Source organism: Idiotropiscis lumnitzeri, chromosome 1, assembly GCF_059441095.1.
Source record: "Idiotropiscis lumnitzeri isolate Australia: NSW breed Sydney's pygmy pipehorse chromosome 1, RoL_Ilum_1.0, whole genome shotgun sequence".
Lineage (NCBI taxonomy): Eukaryota > Metazoa > Chordata > Actinopteri > Syngnathiformes > Syngnathidae > Idiotropiscis > Idiotropiscis lumnitzeri.
This window is the reverse complement of record NC_142391.1, coordinates 27,887,946-27,901,204: the sequence shown is the minus strand read 5'-3', so window position 1 is coordinate 27,901,204 and position 13,259 is coordinate 27,887,946. Positions and strand designations below refer to the sequence as shown.

The following is a 13,259-nucleotide window of genomic DNA, read 5'->3' as shown; positions in this document are numbered from 1 at the left end:
ACTGGGTTATATCATACGGTCGACACTGTTATATCACACTATGATATATATCGTAATATCGCACAGCACTACATAGAGTTATGTTTTGGGTTAAAATCAAGGCAGAATATCTACACTTACTTACCACCAGTCCTCTTGGTCCTTTTGGTCCCTGTATCCCCGCTGGGCCCATGTCTCCTTGGGGTCCCTGGTGAGAGACCAATTCTTTACAGCCGTGTTATAATTCATCAGAAAGAAAAGCAAAACGCCGAGTTGACTCATTAGTAATCTCAAGACAAACACAAAGTTCCAAAGGCTGTCATGTAAAATGTCAAAGTTTGAGGCACTAAAAACCACTGAATAGATCTTGGTGGAATCCTACCTTCGGTCCAAACAGACCTAGAACCCCTGCAAATCCTTGTTCACCAATGTCGCCCTGAAATATGATATGATGGGTTGTAAAATTATTTCAAAATAATGTTAAGTGACCACTACAGTATTTCTTCTTACTGGTTGCCCTTTGGAGCCCTTCACGCCTTGGTTTCCTATCAGTCCCACACCACCGATGGTCCCCCTAATTCCTGCCGGTCCAGTTTGGCCAGAGAGACCCCTTTCACCCTGAAGGACACACAAACAGTAAATATGCCCCACAAACCTTCAAATAAGGTACACCAACACACTGGTACCAGTTGTGAGATATCAAAGTCCTCGCCAATAAAATCAATCTTACTTTTGGTCCAAAAGAACCTTGAGATCCAGGGAGACCCGTCTCACCATTTTTACCCTGCAGCCCAGGTTTACCCATGAGGCCCAATCCTCCATCTTCTCCCTGCTCCCCCTAAATGTAAATATTTAAATGGTGAACCAAAGTTGAAATTATATAATAATCCCCTGATCAAACAGAATGCGTTACCTTGGTGCCTCTGCTTCCATCTGTACCCGGCAATCCATCCATTCCATGAAGCCCCTCGAGGCCCTCCCTTCCTGTAACACCTCGTGGGCCAGGGGGGCCGTCTGGCCCCTTGGCAAAAACAATACATTTATCAAGGAAGCAAATGGATACACACTTTGAGTCTTTAGGGACTTTTATTCCACGATTGTTTCAGCTCAGTCAGAAATGACCGCCAGTAATTGCGTGGATGGATCGGTCAAAAAGCTTGCTTTACTTTGTTTGTTTGGACTATGATTTGGTGTGACCGGTTTACGCATTTGAGTACTGTATTGTTTATGCGGTTTGACAAGAAAGAGAACTGAGTGAAGATTTAGAATGCTACATTAGCTTGTCAGACTAGCCGCTGCCTGATTCGCTGTTATATTCGTTTGACTTGTGAACAAGAATGTTTTGTGTGTGTTGTTTTAACAGATAACAGTTGGTGTTACTCACAGCACTTGTATATCACGGAATAGTGTAGTATGTTTATATCAATATCCATTCCATGTTGTTGACCTGAATTATATAAAACGATCACAGTTCAGACGTTTGAGGTGTCACAAAAGCAAAAATATTAGCATCAAAGTCACTGTTCTGCTTAGCATGTTTGTTCAGACAAAAAAAAAAGATTTTTCTTTGAATTATGTGAGAAGTGATTGCATTTTGTAAAACTGAGCAATACTCTACCGCTGATTACTAAAAGAACTGAAAGAGTAATCATTAAAGTTATTAGCTGGTGGAAGAACGTATGGTATGTATAAAAATAATTTAAAAAATATGTCATGTCTGGGGCTCCAGGGATTCTATTTTATACACTTTGCATTTGTGTGATATTTAATGCCCTTCCTCTATCATGAGGTTTGTGTTTGAAGACTTTCAACAACTTTAATCATTAACAGTTAATTACTGACAATACCACTGGACTAAGATGAGCATTCATTGAACTCACCGATGGTCCTTTTCTCCCAGATGTTCCTCTCGGCCCAGACATTCCTTTCTGACCCTGCAGCACAAAGAATTAAATATTTTATAACCCAATCATCAGCGCATGTTCGACTTTTGGAATAGAGCAACACACCGCCTGCGGTATTCTACATTACATTGAGTTAAGTCCTTACTTGTTCACCTTTGGATCCTTTCGGTCCTTGTTGTCCTCTGGGCCCTGGATGTCCCTGAAATGACCATTACGGTTTGAAAAAGGAATGTCAAAGCTTGGTGTGGTTTTAAATCAAACCAATGGGATACTTACAGGAAGTCCTTGGGCGCCGGCTTTACCTCTCTCGCCATCAACACCTACTGGACCCTGCAAAATTCATCATTTCATACATTACACTATGCAGAATTTTGCTTGAAATCTTTGGCTCTGAAACGGCTGAGGAACAAATTCTCTTACAGCGTGTCCGAGGTCACCTGCTTCCCCTCTATCACCTCTGTTACCAGGAGGACCCTGCCAAGGAGCACATGGAGATAAAACGACATAAATACGTGGTACAGCGCGCTTCGCCTAAGAGAACATAAAATAGATGCGGCCTCGCGTACTTTCGAATATACCACCAACATATCACAGCAGGCCTGACACTAAACTATTCATTGCGGCACATAGTCTCAAACTGGCATCCTTTCATACTTGCCATCTTTCTTGAGGTATTCCATGAGCCTAACATTTATGTTTTTGGAGTGTGTGATGAATACAGAATGGCCGGAGCCCAGAAATCGTTGCGCAGCAATAACCATAGAAGAAAAACTCACTCTGTCACCTTGGCGACCTGGGGGGCCTTCTGTCTTGCTGTCCTCCCCTTGTCCACCCTAAAAAGCGGAAACTATCAAAAGCAAGAATTCCCCCTTCGGCTAACACTGCAAAAAATATATATATTTCATAGAATGCCGTAATCATTGTCCAATTCCTAGGGCAGGTGGTTTCATCCTTCCAAGTGCTAAAATGTGGAGCAATGAGTCTCGCTCTCTCTGGGGCTTTATTACGCTAATTGACCAATAACAGACGTGTGAAGGATTTTATCAGTCCTGTGTTCTGCATGTGTCAAATGAAAGGATTCAAAAATGACTAGCATATGATGATAAAATCAAGAAAATAATTAGGAATGGTGAAAGGGTATATGATATGATTAGTGAACACAAAGATTGAATGGAACGATAGTGAAAGTATGGATCCGATCATCCGAGCAGCTGCATGTTTCGTCCATCAGTTCACATGTGACGGAATGATTTTGATTAGCAAACAAGCATTGCTATTATTTTCTGACAACAATACAAGTATGCACATCCAGATGGCTCAATCCCCCCCTATCTAGTTTATTGTGTTGTGCTGCGTGCTGTCCAATAAACAAAAATCTTTGTATCGCTTCAATTACGACTAAAAGAATCCAGTTACTCGGCTGATTGCACACTTAAACAGTACAAAGTGAATTCGATTTGCCCTGCTTCCTTTCAATCCTCTATCATCTAATCACCTTAACCGACAACAGTTGGGAGCTGTAATCGTGTTGCAATGTACCTTTTCACCTTTTGGTCCTGGTGGTCCTTGTGAGCCTTGCAGTCCTTTGTGACCCTACAACACGAGGAGCACCCCATTACTCAGACTAAGATCACCTTTGCCATCAATTACTCCTCTGCTGGAATGAATTGAATGAGTCAAAACTATCCTTCTATATTTGGAATGAAAATAGAATCGCAACATCTTGGGTTTTGCCTCCATTTTTCCTGGGCACGACACAAAAGATTTAAGACTTTTGATACATAAACAAAGGTCATATTTTAATCTGTCTAAATCTGTGTCAATGAGGAATTATACTTTGCCGAGATAATCCATACGCCTATTTGGTATGTCAAAATGCTGATTAGACAGCCTGGTTATTGCACAGGTGCGCCTTGGGTTATAGCTGGCCTCATTAAAAGGCCTCTACGATGTCCAGTCTCACTGAATTGGGTGTGAGAAGCAGTCAGTATCTGATGTGACGGACACTTGGCAAAGGAGAAATGCTCCCAGCCAAATTGCAATCAAATTCGAAATGAGAACAGAATAAAGTTGAACCTGATCAGAAGATATCTGGTAACAAAAGAAGCCCAACGAACCATATCAGGACATTTAAATTTAAGTGCAATTAACATCAAGCACCCCTCAAAAATCAGTTCAAATGTGATTTCTCCCACCCAGGCTGCAAAGATTTAGAAAATAAAATTACAGTCTAATTGTGTATCCCTAAAACACACAAAAAAGTTACTCAAGTAAATTCAATATGTTTTGCCTGTCATTTTCTGGGGTTATAATTTTAATGGATGCCCCCATAAAGGGTTAATTACATTTTCAAGCTTGCTTTTACACTGTCTGGCTCAGTTTATTTATTTATTTTTTTGTTATAAACAGACTATTTTGTTTGTGGACCCTAATAAGTCTTAACTTTGATTTTCCACAAGGACTGAGGTATTCAATATCCTTAAAAATGACATCTAATCTGTAAAAATTCCAAAGACATAATTAACAACGTTCAATAGTGTATAATCTTTTTCCCAATAAAAAGAAAGGAGGAGAAAAAAAAACGTCCTTGGTGGTCTGATAATAGCAATTCAACGGGCAAATGGATCAGGTAATTCCTGTATGCTCACAAACTGGAGGCCTGCAATGATTCATCCTCCTGGACTGTAGCGACTGTGACGTCCACAAAGCAGAACAATGTTTTCTCCGTGGCTACCAGCAATAATAGAAATCTAACAAAATCCCACTCTTGGGGTGATTGTTTTATCACCTTACTGGAGGGGATTTCCTTTAAAAAAATGCTCTTATTCCACACCTCATAGCCTGATATTCCCGGGTCTCCCAGTTGGCCCATTCTTCCAGGAGCACCCTGGGGAAATAAACACATTTAGTCCGTGTTTACCAAAATCCAATTATGTCTGTCAGTCCAAAAGAGGCTTTAAAAGCAAACAGATGTTTTACCACTGGGCCTATGGTTCCTCTTGCTCCCTTCAGTCCAACAAATCCTGTCCCTCCTTGCTCGCCCAATGACCCGCTTTCACCCAAGTGACCTTGGTGTCCTTTGCTCCCCTGGCGAGAGGCAGTCAATAAGCAGGTATGTAGCGGGCGTGAAAACTGCAATGACTTCAGTGGCAATTTCCAATTTTCTATCGGAGAGAATCTCCAGCGAGTAATCTCTTGATTTAGAAGTGTTCAATCACCCCTACCGGGAATAGCAAATAGACTGAATGGGAACGTGACGGGTGGACAAACCTTGTCTCCTGCCTTTCCTCTTTCGCCAATTTTGCCTTGTTTCCCCTCTTGACCCTTTTCAAAGTAGAACGATTTTAAGTGGCCAAAAACAAGATGTCTTATTTAGTAAGAGAATCCAATAGACACTTACCCTCACCCCCGACAGTCCTGGAGGGCCACAGGGTCCATCTTCTCCTTTCTGGCCTATTTCACCCTTGTCTCCCTTGGCACCCTCTGCGCCGGCATCCCCTTTCTCACCCTAAAAAGAGATAATTGTAAAAGTGGAAGAATTCATTTCGATTTATGCTGCGGAAAAGGATAGTAATACTTGGAAAAAAAATTTAAGGGTTCAATTAACAAAGGCCTTAGGTTGATTTTAATTCGGCCCACAAATCGGCCCTCGTGCGTCTGATGTATTTGCGAAATAGGTGAACGACAAAGATTGCCTCAGAACGCGTCAAAAGTGCCAGTGACCATATTTCATTATTGTCACATCACGTAAACAGCGCCTCCCAACTAATACTGGGGCATACCATTACGAGAGGGGGCAATACCACAATCCATATATCACCAACTGTACGTAGTCACTTGCATTGGGTGCGTTCATGGAGAAGAAGGAAGAAGGAGACTAATAGGAAGAAGGAGACACATAAGACCATAATAGGGTGAGTGAATTTGAATAGTACATTAGCCAGCTAATGATGTTTAAATAAGCCTCTGCCATTAACATCACTTCCGCAACGTTTTCATTTTTTAAAATGTATTAATTAATTTATTTTTATTTTGGTGGCAAGGGCTTGGCGGGGGTTGGACCGGGGTTGGGTGCAAACGATTTTTATGAACAAGGACGGAGGGTCGAGGCCGCAACTGTACAGAGATCGCGGATGAAGGGCGGGGGACTGACCGGCAAAAAAAAGATCACGTGCCCAGCTCTGCAAGCGAGTTACTTGGTTGATTAATTTTTCAGTTGGTTAATTTTCCAAATATCTTTATAGCAGGTCAATTCACTCAGTGGGCACCGCAGTGTATGAAGGTACTCGTCATTATGCAGATTTATTAATTTATTGATTTTTACATAGCTGAATTTTTACTTTTGTAGTTAGCGAGCTAGCCCTCAGTTTTTTTAAAAATAGTCATTAGACGGGTCAGAAAATTGACTAAACAGCAACAAAGTCACAAAGTTGGCAACACCTGGTGTGTAGTTGATTAAGTACAGTATCTAATGTGTTGGTGTTGATTATCGAGGTAGTGAGCTATCTAGCGAGGTGGTTAGTTGGACACAAGTGGCTTCATTTGTTGCTAGTCACATTTGGAAAACTGACTAGAGGGGTCAAAAAAGTCAATAAATACACAGCGTCAGTGTCCCCAAATGTCTTTTTAATACTTTTCCGAGGGGTTGATGGCGCTGCACATGGCTGCAAAGAGGCAGTCAAAATTTGCTGACTTTCCATTTGTCTTTCACCAGAATGGAAGAATGAAGTGAAACAAGGAACATGTTTTATTCCTCTCAACAGTGAACAGTTAATGCTGCAAATCCCTGGTGCCTGGTGAGCTGCTGTTTTCTATCCAAAAGCTACACTGGATTTAATGTACACTGTTTGACTCTGTTGGTTGACAAAAATATGTTGTGTACACCACGGAGCCAAAATGAGTCTCTTAATTCTGTTTGTTTGACTTGGTTTCATTTGGCAATCTTTTATCCTTTTTTTTTTTTTTTGCAATACTTTCCATCCATGATAGCTTTTAAGAGTCTCATTGTCTGCTTCTGCCACAGTTCAGTTCCAAGAGCTCGCACATAACGTCTCTCTCACTTTAATCAGAATAAATGACGAGCTCATTTGGTGGTCTTTCATGGATTTCTTGGACTAAGAAAACCTGTGCTAAAATTGTTGATTTTCATTTTAGGATTTAAATAAACATTTGAAAGAATATTATTTAAGTTACTAAGTTCCATTATTCTTTTCTAATCTTTACCTTAACTCCATCAGCTCCACTAGGTCCAGCCTCACCATCGATGCCTTGTTCACCCTGAAGGGCAAAATCTTCATTCATTTAACTACGGTATATACGTTTAGATTTTCACACAATAGTACTGCATAGATGATACTCACTCTCTGGCCAATGTCGCCCTGCTCTCCTATGTTGCCAGGTGGGCCAATGTCGCCCTGCGAATGAATGATCAGCCTTCAGCAAAGGTCCAAATACTTGATATGAACAGTGTCACTGATGCACATTATTGTTATTACAATATCGTTAACTGTTTCTCCGCCACTGTAAACTAACGGAGACAGATTGCAGCAACGGATGAGTGAGCTGAGTGTTCAAATCCCAAACATGACAACTGTGAAACAAACGTTCTGGTATAACCCCAATAATAAATACTGCAATTTTAATATCTCTCTCGCTCATAGTGTGAAGGTGTACCTAATAAAGGGGCTTATATGTATACCTTGTCTCCAGGCTCACCAGACAGTCCTCCATCGCCGGCTTTGCCTGGCGGGCCCTGTATGGAAACAGAGAACAACTTCAGTCGTTGGCGTTCTGTCGTTCTGAAGCCGGTTGCTTGATCATATTCACCAAAGGTCCCATCTCCCCCGGCGGCCCACCCGTTCCTGGAGGCCCGGCTGCTCCCTACACACACACACACACACACACACACACGCACACACACAAAAGGTAGGCCATGAATCTGAGCGTTTGACAACTTTCTGATAGTGACAGCAAAGGAGGGAAATAAATGTGTGAAAATAAAAAAGATGACGTGTGTGTGTGTGGGCTTGAGGCGCCAAATTAATCTGCAATGGAAAGTGCTTTCAAAACCATGCAGAGCCTTTGTAAGTGATGGAGATGAGCCAGTTGCTATGGCAACACAGTCAGGCCTACTGTAAAGTTGCCTCTCCAGGTATAGGATGTTGTGACTCATCGTCTCACTACTTGTCTAATGGCGTCTAGAGACTCAGGTGGAAGAAAAGGATTATTCTGCTCAGTGTTTTTCTATTACAATACTTTAAAGTTCGTTTCCACAACAGCGGGAAAAAATGGTGTTTTCCCTTTTTTTTTCTTAGTTTAGTCAGACCTACTTTTTACTAATAGTTGTTTGGATGTCAAACAGTCCAGAATATCAGCAAAATATTTGGGGAAACTGTCATAAATTACCATATAAATTATTTTGTGTTTTAATCGGAAGCTACTCCTGCACTTCTGCGACAGTGAAAAGTGACTCATTTGACAGTCAAACAATATCTGTACATTTAACCATTTTATGACAGCAACAGAAAGATTTGTCCAAGTACCATCAGTCAGATTGTGCAATCTATTATTAGAAAGCCATATTAGTCTTCTTTTGTAACAGAAAAAAAAAAGAGAATTTATAAAAATATGACTTACTGTGTGCCCAGCAAATCCTTTGTCCCCTGGAGGACCAGAGTGTCCTTGTACCCCCTAAAATAAGGCCCCATGAAAAAAAAAAAAGTTCAGTAAAAAAAGGTCTTCAGTTATTACGAGGTAAGAATGGCCACTTACGGGAAATCCATTCAGCCCAGCTTCACCAGGTTCGCCAATTTTTCCCTGTAACAAAATGCGGGTTTGTTAAGTGTTAAGTGGTTTGTTAAATTTGTTAAGTGCACTTGTAACCAGTGCTTTTAATTATGCATATAAGGTATATGATGTACTTTATGTATATTATAATTTATAAGTCCAATAAATGTTAACATTCATTTATCAGAATTCAGCTGAAAATAGCTAATTAGCATATGTGGCATTGCCTTGTATTCAATGAGGAACCACGTTTTGTAACATACAAAAATAAATAAAATAAAAGTTAGCAGAAGTTTATATATATACTGTACCTCATCGCCAGGGAGGCCTGCCTTTCCTGGCGGACCATCAAGGCCCTGCAAAGAATAGATTCAAATGAGTTTCCCCCCAAATCCCCCACAGTTAAAATATTGCAGACAGCCAAGTGCTAACTAGCAACTTGCATTTTATTTCTCCAACAAAGAGCCTCGCTGAATAAAATTGTTCAGATGTTAAGAATAATCACTGGCAGAAAAAGAAAACCGATGAAAGTGCTATTTATTATTACTTTTGCAACATTTTCTTTGTCTTTATCGACAAAGATCTTTGTCCAAGCTTTCCACAGTGGGGCAGTTCTGATGTGTCCAATTAAAGAGTTGCACGCTCCAAATGGAGTTTAAAATGCAAACACTTGAATCGACATGAGTTAGCATTTGAAGAACGTTGGACAATTTTTAAGGTGCTCACCTTTAGTCCAGCAACACCGTCTTCCCCTATTACGCCATCTGGACCCCTCGGACCCTCAAGAAAAGAAAAAAAAAATCTAAATAAAGCTTTCATGTGAGGAAAATGAGGACTTTCAAGTTCCCTGACTGATGTGGTCTCAAATATGAAGTCATTGAGTGAGAGCAATTTATCTTCATTTTTGGACATCCCTATGAGACTGTCTCCATTTTTAATTCTTGCAATTTATCCCATTTTGGAGCCACTCAAATGAAGACTGGTTACTTTCTAGATATACAGTGTACTGTAGAATGCCATCTTAACCTGATTTGTTGAATATTGCAGTTCAACTCAATGCATTCAAGGAAACTCCTGAAACGTCAATGCATACAATTATCAACATGCGATGGAGACACTCAATTGCATAGCTCATCGACAATTTTGCAACGCTAGCTTGCCAGGGAAGATTTGCGAGCAGAAACTGCAAATTCTAAGTCACAGGTGTCAAATTCAAGGCCCGGGGGCAAGATCTGGCCCGCGACCTAATTCTATGTGGCACACGAAGGGCAAATCATGTGCGTCAAATTCCTGTTTCTAGAACACTTTCTTCACTTTTATCAACATTGAGCTATGAGATATTGCCATTTATGTGTTACCAATCCTCCCCTTAAATTGAACAATTGTTGAACAAACAATTACTCCTGATTTCAAAACTGGCTTTCCATCAATTTGTTGTGTGTATGTGGTAACTTAAGGTGATCATGCATTCATATGCGTTCACAGACATAACGGCTCTCTGAGGGAAACGTTAACTTCAATGTGGCCCGTCTACAAAAATGAGTTTGACACCCCTGGCCCAAGTTGTCAAATGCTGATGGCTCACAATCCTCGGAAGTTGAAAACTGTTCCACAGTACTATGGAAACATCACTTGCCATATGTGCCTATAAGTGCCGACGTACAACTGCTAAAAAGCAAAGAATCATGGCACATACAGATAACCGCTGGCCTCTTCAAATTCTCTTTCTAGAAGCCTTTGCTATCGCTTCAAAATTGAAACTGTTAATGAGGATTTTCTTCAGGCAGCGTGTTAAGGAGATGGGTGTTTTAATTCCATTTTCCAAGTACTAGATGTAATTTTCAACGATTATGGTTATCAGATATTACATTTGTGGTATCAGGGGAGGATTGTTAAACTAATTTACAAAATGAAATGCGTTCATTAGATGCGCTTGTGTTCAATTGTTCATTCAGTCCACCCGTCTCTCTGTGCGGCATCTCATTAGATGAGTTGAATTATGGCAAAGGCAATAAACTTTGCTCTCAACCGCCTCTCCTTTCCACGCCACGTTTGTGACAGTTTATCACTGACATAGTTCCTTCAACGAAATTCATTTTTATCTTTTGGCAGACACATAATATCAATGTCCAATGAAATGCATGTATCGTATTATATCTCAGAATTTATTGAATATTTGCATTTTCTCTGCAAAAACTAACCATTTTTTTCTCAAGCCAAATTAAGTTACTTACCTCAATGCCTTTTGGTCCTCTGGTGCCACCTAATCCACTTAAACCAGTGGGGCCCTAAAAACACCAATATACGATACGCATACTGTAAATACTGAAATTGGCCGGCGACCTGTCCAGGGTGTACCCCGAATTAATCGGCGATAAGCTCCAGCTCTCATCTTAAAAATCACATTACAACCGTTCTTAAACCTTCAAACCCATCAATGAGTTCAAGGTTCACGCCTTAGTTGACTTACTGGGATTCCTTCTGCCCCGGGAGCGCCCGTCTCTCCGGGTACTCCAGTGTGACCCTGAAAGAACAAACGGAACAGCGGTGATCGACTAACGTGTCGGACATCAGCATTAAAGTGGCTTAATCTGCATCATCGCACTCCCTTGAAGCTGCACGTCGCTAACAAAGCACTCAGTGCCCTCGGGAGAAGAGACAAGACAATTGACTTTACTCCTTACCATTGGCCCCGATTCCCCCGGAGGTCCCGGAGTGCCTGTTTTCCCACGATCACCCTGTGGAAGGATATGTCATAACTACAACATATATAGATGACAGATAAATACTTTACTAGTCATACTAAAACTTCACCAAAAAAGTCAAAGTCACATTTTATCAAGCAATCACGCACGCCAAATTTAATTCCGAAGAACAGGGAGGGAGTGGAACAAAACACAAATCATGGATTACTTATATGGATTATGTTCACAGGCATTTCCTATATTCTGTGTTTAATATGAAAAATAAAAAATACAAATTGCAGCGTATCAGATGGTTTAAGGAAGGAATTTAAGGTTCAAGACCTTTTTAGGGCCTCTTCAATCAAATTCAACACTGCTCATTCGCTCACATGACCACAAAGAGTAACCCATATGCTCTCAATATTGGGTTGTTTTACATTTCACGATCATATCTCTTCTATTTTTGCGATGATTGCTGGCGGCTCTGCTCATTCTCATTTATGTTATGCTAAAATGCAAAACAATGGTTATAAATTCACCAATTTCTGACAAAGATGTATATACATATTGCACAATAAACCCTGATTCAATTTGCGCCAAGGCATCCACCCATGCATTATCCGAACCACTTTTCATCGCGGGCGTGCTGGAGCCTATGCCAGCTATCTTCGGGTAGCAAACGGGGTACACCCTGAACTGGTTGCCAGCCAATCGCAGAGCACACATAGACGAACAACCGCTCGTTGCCCCAAAGCATGGAAAACAAAATGAACTTGGCTAGCAAATTATGTGACTAGTAAAAACAAAAAAACAATAAAAAAACCATGCAAACCATTTCTCCTGCAAGGCCAATCACCCCAGTAGACCCGATGAAGCCAGGCAAACCCTGATGGAATAAGAGAACACTTTAAATCACTAGCTAAGCAGAGACGTGCTGAGATCCACAAGGAGGGAAGCATTTTTACCCTCTCGCCAAAATTCCCGACCTCACCGGTTATCCCGGTCTCACCCTGTAGAGAATAAAGCATGTCTCATTTGAGAGTGTGTGAAGCCAGGCGATAATGTTAGGTTCGTGTGCGCTCTGTCCTTCTGACCTTGAGTCCGTCCAGTCCTGTAAGTCCAGGGAATCCTTGCCTCCCCGGCCTGCCCTGAACACAAAGTCAAAGTGACACAGCGAATGTGCTGCGGAATGAGAAACACTCAACAAATGTCCAGTTCAAAGTGGCGATGTTGGTCGATGTGGTTGCCACTGCGGTGCAAAATAAATCAGAATCTTGCATCTGAAATTGAATCTCAGAGCATTGGATATTTCTATTGACTAAGTTATTTTATCCCTGCGATGCAAATATGATAGGGTCTTTGTCATCCATGCCTGGTTCAATTTAGTAGGGGCACAGATTTTCCTATAAAGGCAAAAAAAAAAATTTACACTGTTTGATCCACTTAGTGGTGGATATTGTTCGTATCAGGATTTACACGGTCCTTATAAGGATAAGTCATATAAAAAGTGGGTCAATGGATTGTTATGGGTTTCTTCCAGTCAGTACTCACCTCAATTCCTGCTGGCCCAGCTGGCCCGATTGGCCCCTCATCACCCTTTTGAGAATAAAGTATCAAAACTGAGCAGAAGACACAATCATCCATTCTTAATCAAGAGAATGAGTGTTGCTCACTTCGAGTCCAGGTGCTCCTTGTGGACCAGGAAACCCTTGTGTGCCTTGCCTCCCCTGGGAATGACAACACTGAAAGTGAACCTTCGCCACATTTTCCACATCATTTCTTTACATTTACACTCGACCAACCTTTGGTCCCTCTGGGCCATTTTGACCCGGCGGCCCGATGTCACCTGGGAAACCCTAAAACGATCCCCATGAAGTGAAATCTACACTATTATACTGACGTTCAT

General features: G+C 41.2%; 1 protein-coding gene across 1 annotated transcript in view; it reads right to left on the bottom strand.

Annotated features, from left to right (window-relative positions):
* LOC148344095 (uncharacterized) overlaps positions 1 to 13,259 on the bottom strand; it is a 51,703-nt gene that overhangs the window by 4,724 nt on the left and 33,720 nt on the right. Inside the window, exons 20-51 of the mRNA XM_088293100.1 lie at positions 13,156 to 13,209; positions 13,027 to 13,080; positions 12,905 to 12,949; positions 12,448 to 12,501; positions 12,319 to 12,363; positions 12,186 to 12,239; positions 11,354 to 11,407; positions 11,140 to 11,193; positions 10,904 to 10,957; positions 9,396 to 9,449; positions 8,981 to 9,025; positions 8,655 to 8,699; positions 8,520 to 8,573; positions 7,710 to 7,763; positions 7,582 to 7,635; positions 7,244 to 7,297; positions 7,107 to 7,160; positions 5,284 to 5,391; positions 5,154 to 5,207; positions 4,863 to 4,970; positions 4,717 to 4,770; positions 3,423 to 3,476; positions 2,660 to 2,716; positions 2,304 to 2,357; positions 2,160 to 2,213; positions 2,029 to 2,082; positions 1,860 to 1,913; positions 893 to 1,000; positions 710 to 817; positions 490 to 597; positions 362 to 415; positions 125 to 187 (exon numbers count right to left, since the gene is read on the bottom strand). Of these exons, the coding sequence (XP_088149226.1) occupies positions 125 to 187; positions 362 to 415; positions 490 to 597; positions 710 to 817; positions 893 to 1,000; positions 1,860 to 1,913; positions 2,029 to 2,082; positions 2,160 to 2,213; positions 2,304 to 2,357; positions 2,660 to 2,716; positions 3,423 to 3,476; positions 4,717 to 4,770; positions 4,863 to 4,970; positions 5,154 to 5,207; positions 5,284 to 5,391; positions 7,107 to 7,160; positions 7,244 to 7,297; positions 7,582 to 7,635; positions 7,710 to 7,763; positions 8,520 to 8,573; positions 8,655 to 8,699; positions 8,981 to 9,025; positions 9,396 to 9,449; positions 10,904 to 10,957; positions 11,140 to 11,193; positions 11,354 to 11,407; positions 12,186 to 12,239; positions 12,319 to 12,363; positions 12,448 to 12,501; positions 12,905 to 12,949; positions 13,027 to 13,080; positions 13,156 to 13,209 (1,974 nt within the window). The remainder of the gene's footprint in view (positions 1 to 124; positions 188 to 361; positions 416 to 489; positions 598 to 709; positions 818 to 892; positions 1,001 to 1,859; positions 1,914 to 2,028; positions 2,083 to 2,159; positions 2,214 to 2,303; positions 2,358 to 2,659; positions 2,717 to 3,422; positions 3,477 to 4,716; positions 4,771 to 4,862; positions 4,971 to 5,153; positions 5,208 to 5,283; positions 5,392 to 7,106; positions 7,161 to 7,243; positions 7,298 to 7,581; positions 7,636 to 7,709; positions 7,764 to 8,519; positions 8,574 to 8,654; positions 8,700 to 8,980; positions 9,026 to 9,395; positions 9,450 to 10,903; positions 10,958 to 11,139; positions 11,194 to 11,353; positions 11,408 to 12,185; positions 12,240 to 12,318; positions 12,364 to 12,447; positions 12,502 to 12,904; positions 12,950 to 13,026; positions 13,081 to 13,155; positions 13,210 to 13,259) is intronic.